This window comes from Silene latifolia, chromosome X (genome assembly GCF_048544455.1).
Source record: "Silene latifolia isolate original U9 population chromosome X, ASM4854445v1, whole genome shotgun sequence".
NCBI lineage: Eukaryota > Viridiplantae > Streptophyta > Magnoliopsida > Caryophyllales > Caryophyllaceae > Silene > Silene latifolia.
This window is the reverse complement of record NC_133537.1, coordinates 221638834-221652863: the sequence shown is the minus strand read 5'-3', so window position 1 is coordinate 221652863 and position 14030 is coordinate 221638834. Positions and strand designations below refer to the sequence as shown.

General features: G+C 35.3%; 1 protein-coding gene across 1 annotated transcript in view; it reads right to left on the bottom strand.

Moving 5' to 3' along the window:
- The window catches only part of LOC141623812 (protein FORGETTER 1-like), a 29453-nt gene extending 19170 nt beyond the window's left edge, over window positions 1-10283 (bottom strand). The window contains exons 1-10 of the mRNA XM_074439963.1: window positions 9508-10283; window positions 8643-8708; window positions 8327-8500; window positions 8116-8246; window positions 7839-7915; window positions 5241-5425; window positions 5072-5149; window positions 3707-3839; window positions 2526-2586; window positions 2355-2436 (exon numbers count right to left, since the gene is read on the bottom strand). Coding sequence (XP_074296064.1) covers window positions 2355-2436; window positions 2526-2586; window positions 3707-3839; window positions 5072-5149; window positions 5241-5425; window positions 7839-7915; window positions 8116-8246; window positions 8327-8500; window positions 8643-8708; window positions 9508-10020 — 1500 coding nt within the window. The 5' untranslated portion in view covers window positions 10021-10283. The remainder of the gene's footprint in view (window positions 1-2354; window positions 2437-2525; window positions 2587-3706; window positions 3840-5071; window positions 5150-5240; window positions 5426-7838; window positions 7916-8115; window positions 8247-8326; window positions 8501-8642; window positions 8709-9507) is intronic.
- Between the last annotated feature and the right edge of the window lie 3747 nt (window positions 10284-14030).

Below are 14030 nucleotides of genomic sequence, written 5' to 3'. Positions count from 1 at the left end.
TAAAAGGCTTCTTAAAGCATTAAATTTAATTCCATGTGGCATAATCATTAAATTTTATTCCATGTTGCATTTTCATAATTTTTTAATTTGTATTGATTATTAAATTTACAAAAATTCCTTGCAAAAGTGTCATCATATATTTTTGAACATATAAGTTAAAGTAAATCAAAGAATACTATCATTATTCTTAAATTAATTGTATACATTAAATATTCATGAGTTAAATTTCAAAAGAGATGAAATCTATACAAATTCACATCCAAATTTCAAAATTAATAATAAAATTAACATTTTAATTGAAGTTTTTGTAATAAAACATGTTAATGAATTGATTAAAAGGTCTTCATACTTATTTTTTAAATTTATAAATTTGATTTAAGTGTAGGTGTTGTATATTTTTTCTATAAATTGTTATATTTTTTACTTTCCTAAGATGAGCACCTTTTTATAAAAATAATTTTGTAGTTTAATAACATTCCTAAAAGTAAAATTATGACATTTTATTTCAACCACAATTTAAGATCAATAATAATAATAATTTTCACATTAGTTCAATAATAAAAAACTATTCACGCATCTAAAAATAAGGCAATTGAATACCCACAAATTTCATTAACATTTTTCCTATTTAATTTACCTCTTGAGGTCCTCACTAATAAATTATCTTATTTAATAATACTCATAACTCACAAAATAAATCAATAGGAAAATGAAAAGATGAGAATCAATGGATATAAAACTAGTAGTTTCCATCCACTAATCATCCATTTAATATCCATTAATCATGAATTTTCAAATTACAAACCATATTTCATGGTTGAATATTGTACTTCCTCCATTCAACTCCACTCTACCACTTTCTTTTTTCACGTTTGCCAACGCGTGTTTTACGCGCTAAATATCATTAGCTACATATTTGCAAAAATTATAAAAGTTAGATATTTTTAATATACTCGTAAAGACGAATCAAACAAGATCCCACGTGAATATATTTCCACCTACGTATCGAGAGAAAATCGAAATTGAATACACAATTGTGAATAGTGTACAAAAGTGAAATAGGTAGAGTGGAGTTGAATGGAGGAAGTATTTGATTATGGTGAGTATGGGTCTATGGTATGTAAAAATGAAATTAACACCCCCTATATGAAATTGTTATTGTTGTTGTTTTGTAGTATGATAAAGTATATTTTAATTTTTTATGTTATTCGTTCTTATGAATCGTTTGCTTTATATTTGAATTCATACTTTTCATTTGGGTTAATTTAAATGGTCTACATGTGAGAATGTTTTGATTCTTTTGTTAAATATGTGTCATGTTGATGTTTTCCTTTTTGGTCAATCGAACATGTGTATCAATTCTACAACATCATCAAAGGCATGTGAATGTAGATATGGTAGAGCATCATGCAAGTAGTTTGAAGAAGGAAGATAGTCAAAACTCAAAAGGCACAAGACTAAAGTGAACACTAAAGGTTAAAACTAAAGATATAAACTGATAAATTATTGATGTATTGTTTTATTAATAGATAAAGACAAAAACAAATGTACTTTGTGTCACATGTCAATGGGTTGGAAAGTTTGTAGAACAGATTTTGGAAAACTGTTTTGTTCATATTAGGATAAATTTTTTTCGCTTTCTCATATTTTTTGTCGTAGATCAAACTATTTATGTTTCAAACACTCTATAATTATTGTCTTGTACTACTATATCTTGATTTGTGCGAGAATTTGTTGTACATTTAGTTTAATTAAACATTATTGTTCACTTTTGAGAATTAAGAAGCATGTCTAAATTTTAGTAAGAAAACTTATATCTATTCCGTGCATTGCACTGGTAACAAAACTAGTTTATATCTTATAAATTAAAAGAAACCAAACTGTCCAAAAAAAAAAAAAAAAAAAAAAACATATCACGTGAGCTCAACATATCATCCTATATTTGCGATATCAAAGAACTTGCTAAGTACCGACTGCCTGACTGGACTAGGAAGAAGTTATATTTACCATACAACACTTAATTAGAAGGTTGATTGGTTAATCTACTTTTTACCCTGACTCTACTCATTTGTATCCAACATGCTAATTACCAAACAGGTCCATTATCCACTGAAGAAGCAAAAACATTTATATCTTATACGGAGTAAATTAAAAGAAACCAAACTGTCTTAAATACCACATACGAGCAATATATCATTCTATATTTGCGATATCAAAGAACTTGCTATGTGCTGACTGCCAGACTATGACTAGGAAGAAACACACACACACACACAAAAAGTCAAAAACTGGAAAATGCTTTAGAAAGGAAAGAAAGGAAGTCAGTGTAAATAAACTGTAATCAAATAGTGTACCGTCATTTTAACATCCAATGGCGCCTCAACTACTTCAAACTCAGCTCCCTTGTAACTGAGTGTCCGGCAAACAAACATCCCCCTGCAAACCCATTGGCAATTTTAGCATTACTCAAAGGACAAAGGAACAAAAATAATTAAAAAATATAAAAGAAAAACAGAAATCAATACCTAGCTTTCATGTCCATAGCTACAAGTTCTAAAGCTCCAACACCACCTTTTTCTAGTGCACCTGCAATAGCATGTAATTTGAAATCAGCTAGGTTGCATTTGTAAATTTCACAGCCACAGAATCACAGATACATTTTCCAGTTTATAAGTTCAAAAGACTTCCCATAAATTATAAGTAGTATAGAAAAACAGACTTGCCAAGAGTTCCAACGTTAGTTCAAATTTTCTCCTTGTTAGGAGAAATCGTATATTATGGGCATATAATTACAGCACAACAAAGGGGGTCAGATAATCGCTGCACCCCTATGTTAGAAAACACCAATAGGCTGTTTCTGAATTAAAGGTAATAACAATTGCATTGAGAATTGCTTCGCCCAACTACACCTCTACAGTACAAGAAGCACATGCAGTGTGAAGCAAAATTTACAGTGCTCATGAAACATGAACGCATTGTCATCTCAGGCAGAATGTGCACAACACTTGACGTACAGAAAGCACCAGCTCTGCTTACAGAAAATAAAAAAATAATGATAACAATAAAACATCGCCTTTAATCCCAAATGATTTGTATTGAACAAGAGAATGAAATATCATATCATAGGCTGTATAGTATAGTGTTAGAATCTGGGTATAACAAGTTCCAAACATTTTTTTTTGAGATATGGACCTAACTGTTAAACTTGTTAAAACGGTTAAACCTTCCGTCTAGACTAGCATGCCCTTCATAGACAAGAATCACCATATAAGAATATTGACTAGTCCCCATAGATCTTCTGCACATTTTTTTAACAAAGGCTATTTTCTTCTTTAATGATCTACAAACATATAAATGAGCTTATAAATTGTAGATGACATGACAACATCCTAGTTGGTTTTTTTCTGTAACTAATTAATATTTTTCCGGAAAAAAAAAAGATCATTTTGGTGTACAAAAGAGAACTTAAGGAAACAATACCAAGTTTCGAGATCGCAATCTAATAAGAGAAGGTAGAACTTAACCATGAGCCTACAAGTCAAGAATTATCCATTGATTTAGCTAGTGGAAGTATCACAAGGCGAAATTCACTATTTCTATTTATTAGATAGGTTTTGGGTTAGGCATTCGAAATTCAGTTAACTTCTTACAAAAAATGGGGACAACAAGCATATATGACTAAAAAAACTAGTCCATTAATACCAACCTAGAAAATCCCGAAAATTCAAAAAAGATGTGCCATCACCCCAAAGACCAAGGCGAACCATGTAACCCAAATTCCGTGGTTCTGATGCACCAGTAGCTGAACAGTAAACTACACGTCCTTCAGGAAGCTTGTCCTGAAAAAATTACAACAAAACAGCTCATAATTATTAGATCCATCACTGATAACTACACTAACACACATTGTCATTGCTCTATGCGCTCTTATAATTATCCATTCTACCAAAAATTATACAATTCTCTTTTTACTGTAAATCTTTCTGTTAATTTGTATAAAGCTGCCTGTTATTATACAGAATTTAGTACTTCACATAAGCTCTCTTTTTACTGTAAATCTTTCTATCTTATCTTTTACATGTTTTTACTTTGTTTGCAAGTGGAACCAAGTCTCCTTAGTTGACACAGTTACCCTTACCTTTTCCACTTTTCATTAAAACTTTTGTCAAAGCCCATGTTACCTTTGGTGTCCATGGGAGGGGGTATTATTATAAACACCTTTTTTGCTTTTGGGGACTAGGGGTGATAATGAAACGAGACACCTAGCGAGCAACTCGAGATCGGCTTGGTCAAAGCTCGGTCAAAGCTGAGCTCATGCGAGCTTAACGAGTCAAGCCAAGCCGAGCATTGGCTTGACTCGAAAAACTCGCAAGCGGCTCAAACTTGTGTGATTAGATAAGATATTGTTCATATTTTATAAAAAAAAAATATCATGATTATATCTTTGTATCACACATATCAAATGTCTCACTGATTTGTCAAATATTTTTACATATAACCTCGAGCCTTGAGATTGAAAATATCGGAAGAAAAAAAATCAAAAAATTAACAATTATATATAGGCTCGATTTGAGCTCGAGTTTGGCTTGAGCTCGCGCAAGCTTGATTACGAGCACATTTTTTTCAAACTCGGGTAAGCTTGAGAGCGGCTCGAGCTCGGGTTTTGGTTCTTAAGCACAAGCCGAGCAAGGCCAGCAAGCCCGGCTCATTAACACCCCTATTGGGGACTACGCCTTTGTTGTTGTTTTTGTTATTGTAATATGTACATTCTCTTTAATTGAAATTAAAGGTAAAAGACTATTAGAATTTGGATGAGTTCACACTAGATTTTATTTTATTAGAATTTGGATGAGTTTTTACTAAAAAATTTATGTGAGCAGAGTAATGTACAATTAACAAGACCTCAGCAAATACACGGGTTGTGTATGAAACAACATTAATGAGATAGAGATGATTTCTGAGTCTATTCATTTTAGTTCATTCTTCATCACAAGACATTCCGGACAACTTTTGCTATGAACTTTAATCTTTAGCGGTACTAAATTAGTAAAATTACTAATCAATAACGCACCTGAAGATCAAGAACTGCTTCTCCTGTTCGTGTAGGCTGCCCTCCCGCTTCAGGTATCAAATTTTTGGCTTTGTGACACTGTTGACATGAAACGTTTTCAGAAACTAAACATTTTGTTAATCAGATTCCTCACGCCAGTGCTGCTTTGGAAAGGAACAAAGACTGATACCTCATCAAATATGACAAGACCGTCGAAAGCCCGCCCACCACACCACTGAACAAGCTGGTTCAACCGAGACTTCCCCTTTTCAGAAGAGGCGATAAGACTGCTGTAAGTCAAAAACACAACACCCTCCTTTATCCCAACTGATCTTGAATCAAGCTTGCCATATGGCAGTTTATTCAGTGCGTGTACTGCAAAACCAAGGAAGAGTGACTTTTCAACATCCATATGAAGAAGTCGTAAGGAAAAAAGAAAACAAAACAAAAAAAACAGAATTGCTCTTTCATGTACATGTTTTACTCAATCATGTACATTATTCCACAAGTATTATCATAAAATACCCTTGCCCTCAAAAAAAAATCTCTTTTTCTCTTTCTCTCAAAACTTAATCAAGCTACTCCCAATTCTTTAATTATGAATTTTAATTCTCATATCGAACAAGTAATAAATCCGTTTTCATGATTACTTTTGCGATATTTGTTGTGTTTTATCGAATTCATTAGATTTTTACAATTAGGGTTTTGGTGGAGAAGGGGATCGTGCTACACGGGTTTAAAATTTGTACGGATTCGAATTCTATAGAAATATTCAGCATGGCCTCATAAGCAGATTTTTATTGCGCTGGACTCCATATTGGCTCTTGTGTCCTAAATGTAGATGGTGTCAAATCCTAGTTCTCGAGGGGCTTCTTTGAGTAATATATATGTATATACTTTTGCACTGTGCGGCAAACTAATGGGAGAAATCGGACACAAGGTGACCATACTCACGGCAGAGTGTGTGTGTGTGTGTGTGTGTGTGGGGGGGGGGGGGGGATTGCTTGGGTTTGCCTACAAGGGAGGGGCAGTAGAGGTGGGAGTCCGATGCGGGAGAGAGATGTTGAAAAGTTAAGGGGAGGGGAGAAGGGAGAAATACATGTACATGATTGAGAAAAATGAGAGGGACAAAAGTGTCAAATATGTACATGATTGAGTAAAACATGTACATGAAGTAACACCCAAAAAAATCAAAAAAAAAATGATGAATCACAAGTGCACCATGCGTCATATAGCCACGAAGAAGGTGTTCAAGTCTATTTTTTAAACACTCAAAATCCTTGGCATTTCACAAATATGATTTATTTTTTTGGATAAGTTACAGAGGATATTGATTAACGGATATAAGAGATTCCACTTCCATTTCGAAACTGAAGTGACTCTGAAGTAGCTAATTCTTTGAGATTGAGATAAGCTTGCCTTTTAGCAAAAAACAAAAGTATTTAATTTATCAAACCGACAAATTATCTCATCATTTCCTAAGGGATAGATGAAAAAGTTATTGGACTAAAACAGAACTAAGAGTGTTGATACGAACCACCCACTAAAACCTAATATCTCAGACATTTACACATCGCACACTGTTATATCACTCCAAAACTCCAGCAAAAGAGTTCGTACATCACACTTTATAGCATGGTTGAAAGTACAATAATGTTTTCTCGCCTCACTTGCCACCATGTTCTCACCTCACTCCGCACCATGTTCTCATCTTTCCACCCATGAGATCTTCCCTCCCTTCTTCACCAAGTTCCATCCATATCCCTTCCGTCTTCACCATGTGTGTGTCAAATTGTCAGCCGAGTTGAATCGAACATGTTTCATGTATTGTCCCACGTGTAGTGTCGACTTGTGACACTCCGGCGATGTGCCATGTCAGAGTAACTATGGTCAAATCTATGATACAACTATAAATGGAACACATTTGCGGCCTTTAATTGAACAGTGTGTCTAAGCTGTGTCTAAGCTAATTGGAAAACAAGACAACTTGTTTGGGATAAGAGATGCTTGTAGAATTTAGAATCAATAGGAGCAAACCAGTCGTGTACTAAAGATTTGATGGATAAAAATTCAGACTTTTTTCTAACAGTGTTTTAGGTTAAACTTGTTGGTATTTGTGTTTTTTATGAGCCATAGAGATATCTTGATTCCAAGTTGAATTTCTAGCTTTGATTCAGATTCTAGACATAGGATTAGATAGGTTGTCTAAGGTTTAATACTTTAATCGAGTTCAAATATGAGGAAATCTGGACGTACTTGTTCATATCCTAGTCCAACAATCAAGAGCAAATCAACTTTGGTTGTCCATATCCTTTCTATCCTTCGTATTACCAAAAACAGTTTCAAGCTCTGATGCATTAACGCATAAAGTACACATATTCAAGAATTTAAATTCTGCTTTATGAAGCTGTTTTGTGGTTGGGAGTCAAGTTTTCCCCTCACCAGAACTTGGCTTCTCTTCTCTTAGTAGATAAGATACATGTGATCTTATAAGCTTACGCATCAAAATCTATGTCACCCGTTGTGTCTCTTTGAACAAAGGCGCCAACCCCTTTATATACTTTAATCTGCTATTGATATATAAAGTGAAAACAGAAATGATTGACGTAAAGTGACTGCTACCTAATTATGCAGTGCATTTGAATGCCATTTTTTTTTTTACCATATAATTCATTTGTAGGTCTCCATTAAAGTATTAAACAAATTTAAGAATAAAATGTTTAAAAGGAATTTAAAAGAAAGACACATCAACCAAGCAGCTAGCAGAAGCAATATATTAGCATTTTACCTTGCACGGATGCGGCACCTACATCGTCCAGGTCTCTTCGCGCATCAAACTTCAAGTCTGAACCAATAGATATCCACCTACACAAGGTCGATTAAAAAGAGAACTATGACAGAAGCAGAATTTGAGAGTTGTGTTTTCAAAATATAAACCAATCAATGAAGCATTGTGATGCACACAGCATAAGACTCTTGGTACTATAATACCACCCCACCTATAAAAGGGCCCCATAACGACAATTTAACTTTCAAACAATCATATAAATTACTCTGAAACATACAATGCTTTCCTCCTTCCATGTTGCCAATTCTCCCATATTAAGCCCGCGATAGTACGACCTTTCCCCACTCCTGCACCATCTCCAACAAAAAACCCTGCCCTGTGACCATTTGGAAGATGCTGCAGATGTCTCTGCAAGGTCCGAAAGTTATCCAATCAGCAACTGAGCATCTCAATATAAACTGGAAATAAAATGTGATTGTAAGCGCTACCTGAGAAGCATAGATTAATGTTTCAATCTGCAAGCAAGATAATGCCTCCGTTTGCTCAATTTCCTCTCTTATCTCCAAATCATATGTTGGTTCAGGTGGCTGCACAGCAGACAAGGATGATGTCTCCACAATCGGGTCAGGATGAGGAGGTCCTATAGACAATTTAGGAGGGCGCTGCATAATGATCATGTTTAATTTAAGATCAATCTAACAAAGACACCAATAAAAGCACGGAAAAGACACTACACATTGCTTAAAACAATATATACACATTCATAAACAAAAAGAAAATAAAGTCCACCAAGCAAACACTCACATAATCGGTAAATGTTTCTCCTGCCGTTCCACCTTCACCTTCCTCTTGCTCAACTTCGATAGCTACCTGAAACAAAAGGCCAAATTCTTATGCTACCAAAAGAATGAACAAGATAATGTAGGCTCTTACATTGTAAATTTCTAACATCGACCTAGTGATATGATCCCTTCCTAAGGAAACTTGTCATGTTAAATGTCTACCAACATTATACACATAAGGCTTTGGCGGAACAAGTTAGAGTGTTTAGGTATCTACCTCAAAACCTTATGTGCAACTTTTGGAGAAAGTGCTAACATTACGACCCATCTTGACTTCTACTTACAACAGTTTATGTAGGCGATCCCTAAACAAAGGTAGTACTCCGTAGTTTCTTTATTGTTGTACACCTTGTGTTTATGTCCATGCTTGTTTCAAGACTTAAGCGACTGAATTAGTCATATAAGATAGATGGAAACTTTTTGAGGATATGTTTTTCCTGCTCGCAATCATTGCACTTGACCATAAGATTATCGGTTGCTATATAATTTCGTTAGGAGCTAAAGCCAGGCATGCAAATTCAATGCAGTTCCCCTTGCATTTCCATGTTCCAGCTACCAAAACATTGAAATTAATCTTCTAAGCAAATGCATATAACCAAGCATCCGTGGCAATAAATGCATACTCCCACTGTCCCAATCATTTATTTACCTTTCTTATTCTGCTTGAGGGGTATTTAAAAAAAAATGATTGGGACGGAAGGAGTAATAAGTATTAGTGTCCAATAAGCACAACATTTCGAATCCGTAAAAGAAAATAAGTGTAGAAGTTAAAATTGAGGTAGAGAAAGCTGGAAAGTAGAAGACGAAGACGGGAGCGGGGAAGGAACCTCATTGACTTCTTCAACAGGAGGCGGAGGGATGAGCTGATTAATCTTAGAAACGTCAACAGCAAGATCAATAGCACACTGAGGACACTTAAACCTAGCAAGACCATGGGGAACATTGAGTATAGCTTTACAATTAGCACAAGGGAGCTGCATCTTGGTGGGATCGATCCCCTGAGCTTGAACCTGCTGCTGCGGAGGAGGAGGAGTTGGCGGAGGCGGAAGTAGAAGAGGAAGAGAGGGAGGAGGAGGAGTGGTCAAATTAGGGTTAGGGTTAGGGTTAGGGTTAACGGTAGAAGGAAGAGGAAGAGGCGGAGGAAGTGGCGGAGGAGGAATAGGAATAGGTCGGAAATTCTTAAGTAGTTCAGGAGGAAGCATTTGAGGAAGGCGGCATTTGGGACAGACAAACTCAGCAACACCAGATGCAACAGTTAAGATGAGACGACAACCGGCGCACCTCACTTGACAACCAACTGCTGCCGCTGCGGCGCCGTTTGATTGAGTTGGGAGTGACATTTTGGAAGTGTCAAGCACAAGATTCAAGAGAGGTTCGAGGATTGCGGGAGGAAATAGGGGGATAATTTTGGAGGATTTGTGTCAAATACTCACGTCGGAAGCTCGGATGGGGAGAAAGGGGAGACAGAACGTGAGCAAGGTTGGGTTTTTTTATTTTTATTTTTGATTTTTGATATTTCGGGGGGTTAGTTTACCAGCGCCAAACGCGTTTTCTGCTCAAATGGTTGCCGCCCTCGATCCCTCTACTAAAACCATGTTCTTTTGAAATGAACTAGGCAGATACCGTACAATTTCTACGGTTTTTTACGTAAAATGTTAAAAAATTTAGTAATTACTCCCTCCTATTCTTAATAACCCTCACCTTTCATAGAGGGTACGGAAATCGAGGGATGAGAGTATTATATGGTCAAGTATTGTAGTGGGGTAGGAGATTGGAGAGAGGAAAGGTATTGTGTGATTAAAATAAGTATTGTTGTGGGGTAAGGTGATTAAAATAAGTATTGTTGTGGGGTAAGGTGATTAAAATAAGATAAAGTATGATTATTGTGTGGTATTGTTGTGGATGGAGTGATTAAAATAAGTATTAAAGTTTGCCAAATAAAGAAATAGGGAGAGTATTGTGAATATACGAAAAAGGAAATAGGGAGAGTTATTTAGAATAAGAGGGAGTACTAGTTTTAAACCCGTGCAAAATTGCACGGGTATGTATTTAGGTCGGAATGAATATTTTTTAATGAATATTTTTTTTTTTGCATTTCTATTGTAATTATCTAATAGTTCTAAATCAGTGATCTACGTGTTTAATGTTTACACTTGTTTCAAATACGTGTTCAAATGCAATGGTTTAAGAGGAAATAACGTAATATACTATTGTAAGTACAATTTGCATACATAACAAACTTTACAATCCGAATAAAGAAAAATAATTTAATAATCTACACGACATGTTTTAATGTACTTTTTCAAATCGTCATAGGCGTGGACCGTATGTAAATAAATCCCGAACATACATGAAAGGTGTTGGGAAATGTGTCCTCAACAATAGTGCGATCACATGATTTAATATCATAATTAAATCTCATACTAAGAATACGTGAGGGATGATTCTTTATATAGTCGACTGATCGACATTTATCGGTAATGATTGGCTAATTAGAGTTTGACATTACTGTCGTGTGACGGTGATGGTCAGTTGATCCCTTTAGGTCACACCTATAGTATGAGGCCCAAATAGATATTTAATTAATTGTATGCGATACAGATTAGTTAATTCCTTAATTATGGGAGTGCAATTTTACTTTTTATTGTAATGTGATTAAATAAGATTTAATTTAGTAATTAAGTGTTAATTACTAAATTAGCTGAGGTATTATATAAGTTTAGAGGTAGAGGTAATTAGTTATTTAAAGTTACAAGAAGTTGTAATTTTAACTAACTAGTAATTATAGGACCCATTATATGTTGATATAATGGTAGTATACTACTCAAAAAGTGGAGTATATATTATATTATTAATTGTAATATTTAAGTGTTAAATAATTACATTAATAATTAATTATGTAAGATAGTTAAACATATAACTTATAAGCATTTGTGGGACAAATGAAAAAAGACAAAAATGGACCAAAATGGATCCAAATTTTCGGCCAAATAAAGAGAACAAAAGATGATCTTTTGTCTTTTGTTTGTGTTGATTAAAGTGTGATTGTGACACATCACACAAGCTTTATTCATACTACATCTTACATATATGTTCCCTACACTCCACCTACACCATACAAAAGAGTAAAAACAAAAGCAAAAACTTTTTCCCACATGCTCCAAGGCCACCGGTTTTTGGCCCTTAAATATGAGCATTGGTTGCTCATTTTTCCACTAAGCTTTTGCTTGTTTTTCTCTCTAATTTTCCCTCACATGTAATTGCTAAAAAATTCTCACAAATACTAATACACTCAATCTATTACTAGAGGTAGTAATACTAGAAATATTAGTATTATTAAGGTTACATTTCTACTACATATCTAGTTAATATTAGTAGGAATTTTTGGGATTAATCTTGGGTGCAACTTATTGGAGTGTCTTCTATACTTGGAGTCTTAGGAGGATCATCCATCACATTAAGCTCAAGAACAAGTGAAGGAAGGTGACCTTACTTGTGCCCTATATTTCGAACCATATAGCAATGTAAGGGAAATTGTTTTTCCTTATAAATCTTTCATTTTGTTATGCATGCACTAGATCTAAAGAACAAATAATTAACAAGTTAATTAGTTCACTGTTAGAGGAGTCTAATAATAGGTATATGAACCTAACAAAAGGGCCACACGATATCACAATTGTACATACCCACTTACTAATTGGACTCAATCCATCTTAATTGGACGTTCAGCCAAAATCATGTAGAAACCCTAAAATTTAAGACGAAATATATATACATCCTTCCCCCTTCCAAACCCTAACTATTTCGTCTAAATTTCATTACACCGCCTCCTGTTTTCTCTCCCTCTCTCTTACTCATTCTCTGACTAAAACTCTCTGTCTCTCACTAAAAATCACACAATCCCGTCACCTCCCTCGTGCTGCCTCTTGTAGATTATCAACAATGGCTTCTCCTCCCTCTATTTACCGCATGCAGATGATCATGAATGAAGATGGGGAAGGTTTCCAAGTGTTTTTCTTAGATTCCTAAAGCAAAATATTTTCATTTCATGGTAATTTCTATCTTCATCAATTTATTTATGTTATTTAGTCTGCATATTAACATGATTTTCATTTATTTTTAATTTATTCTAAAATATTTGTCTATAGTCTTGAATGTAACAATATTTTACCGGATTTGAGTTAAACATGGTAATTAAAAGTTCGACATTGTAGATACCTCATTTCTGCACCCCTCGCAAACCACCCGGTGATGATTGGGCCGCATGTTTGGTACGCGGAACGATTTGTGACAGCTCGTAAGTTTGTCGTCAAGTGATTGCTCAAACACTAATGTCTACCTCTTAGTTGTCATCTACGCGCCGATACGGTCGTTTTGACAGTAATTAGAGTACATTTGGAGTCCGGGCCTAAAACCGTCTCCATTTTCTGATAACCGTTAAATCCCGAGTCAGAATGTTTTGAAATGTTCCGGATATTTCTATTCCATATTTCACAATCTTTTAATCTTTGGTAAAGAATTTCCCGTAATATTCATACAAAATATTAAGGAAAACCAAATTTATTCCCTCCTTCTATAACTTAAACACGGAAATCTTTCTTCCGCAGGAGGAAACCACTTGGGAACAGACGCAGCAGGTGCTGCGCCTCTTCCAAGAGACGCAGTGACTGCTGCGCCTCTTCCCAGTCCTTTCTCGCGTATTTTTCGTATCTTTTTCATATCTTTCCGAGATTCACTTCCAAAGTCTCTCCGAAACCCTAATTCCTTCACGTGATTAGTATAAATAGGAGCCTTCGCTCCTCATATTTCTCACGCGAGTGTCTGCCCTTCTCTTCTCCCTTTGCATTCTAGACCTTTGTTCTTACTTTTTAGCGTCTACGTGCTTGAACATTCGACCACGTAAGCTCGGATCCTTCTGAGTACCAGCCTCGTTTGCATGACCGACCAATTTGACCAACTCCACATCAATCAACTTAATTAATCTAATCGTTTTTCCTCTTACGAGGGCACTTTCGTCTACATTCGAGTCGAACATCAATAATCGATAACTTAGTCTTTCTCGTTTCGTCAAACATGTAAGTCTGAGGGTGTAAATCCTCCTTTATTTATTGTTATTTACCTTTTTATATCATCATTAATGTAAGGTTTATGTTGAAAACACCTCTTAAAACCGATTTCTAAAACCGTGCTTTAAAACCTCTTTTTACGGATTTCCAGAAGACAAACCGTCGAGAAAGGACGCAGCAACTGCTGCGCCTCTTCGAAGGAGCGCATTTCCTGCTGCGCCTTTTCGTGAGGCTGCCGCAGTTTCTGCTTCCTTTCTTCTTCCTTCGTCCTCTGTAATTCGTCA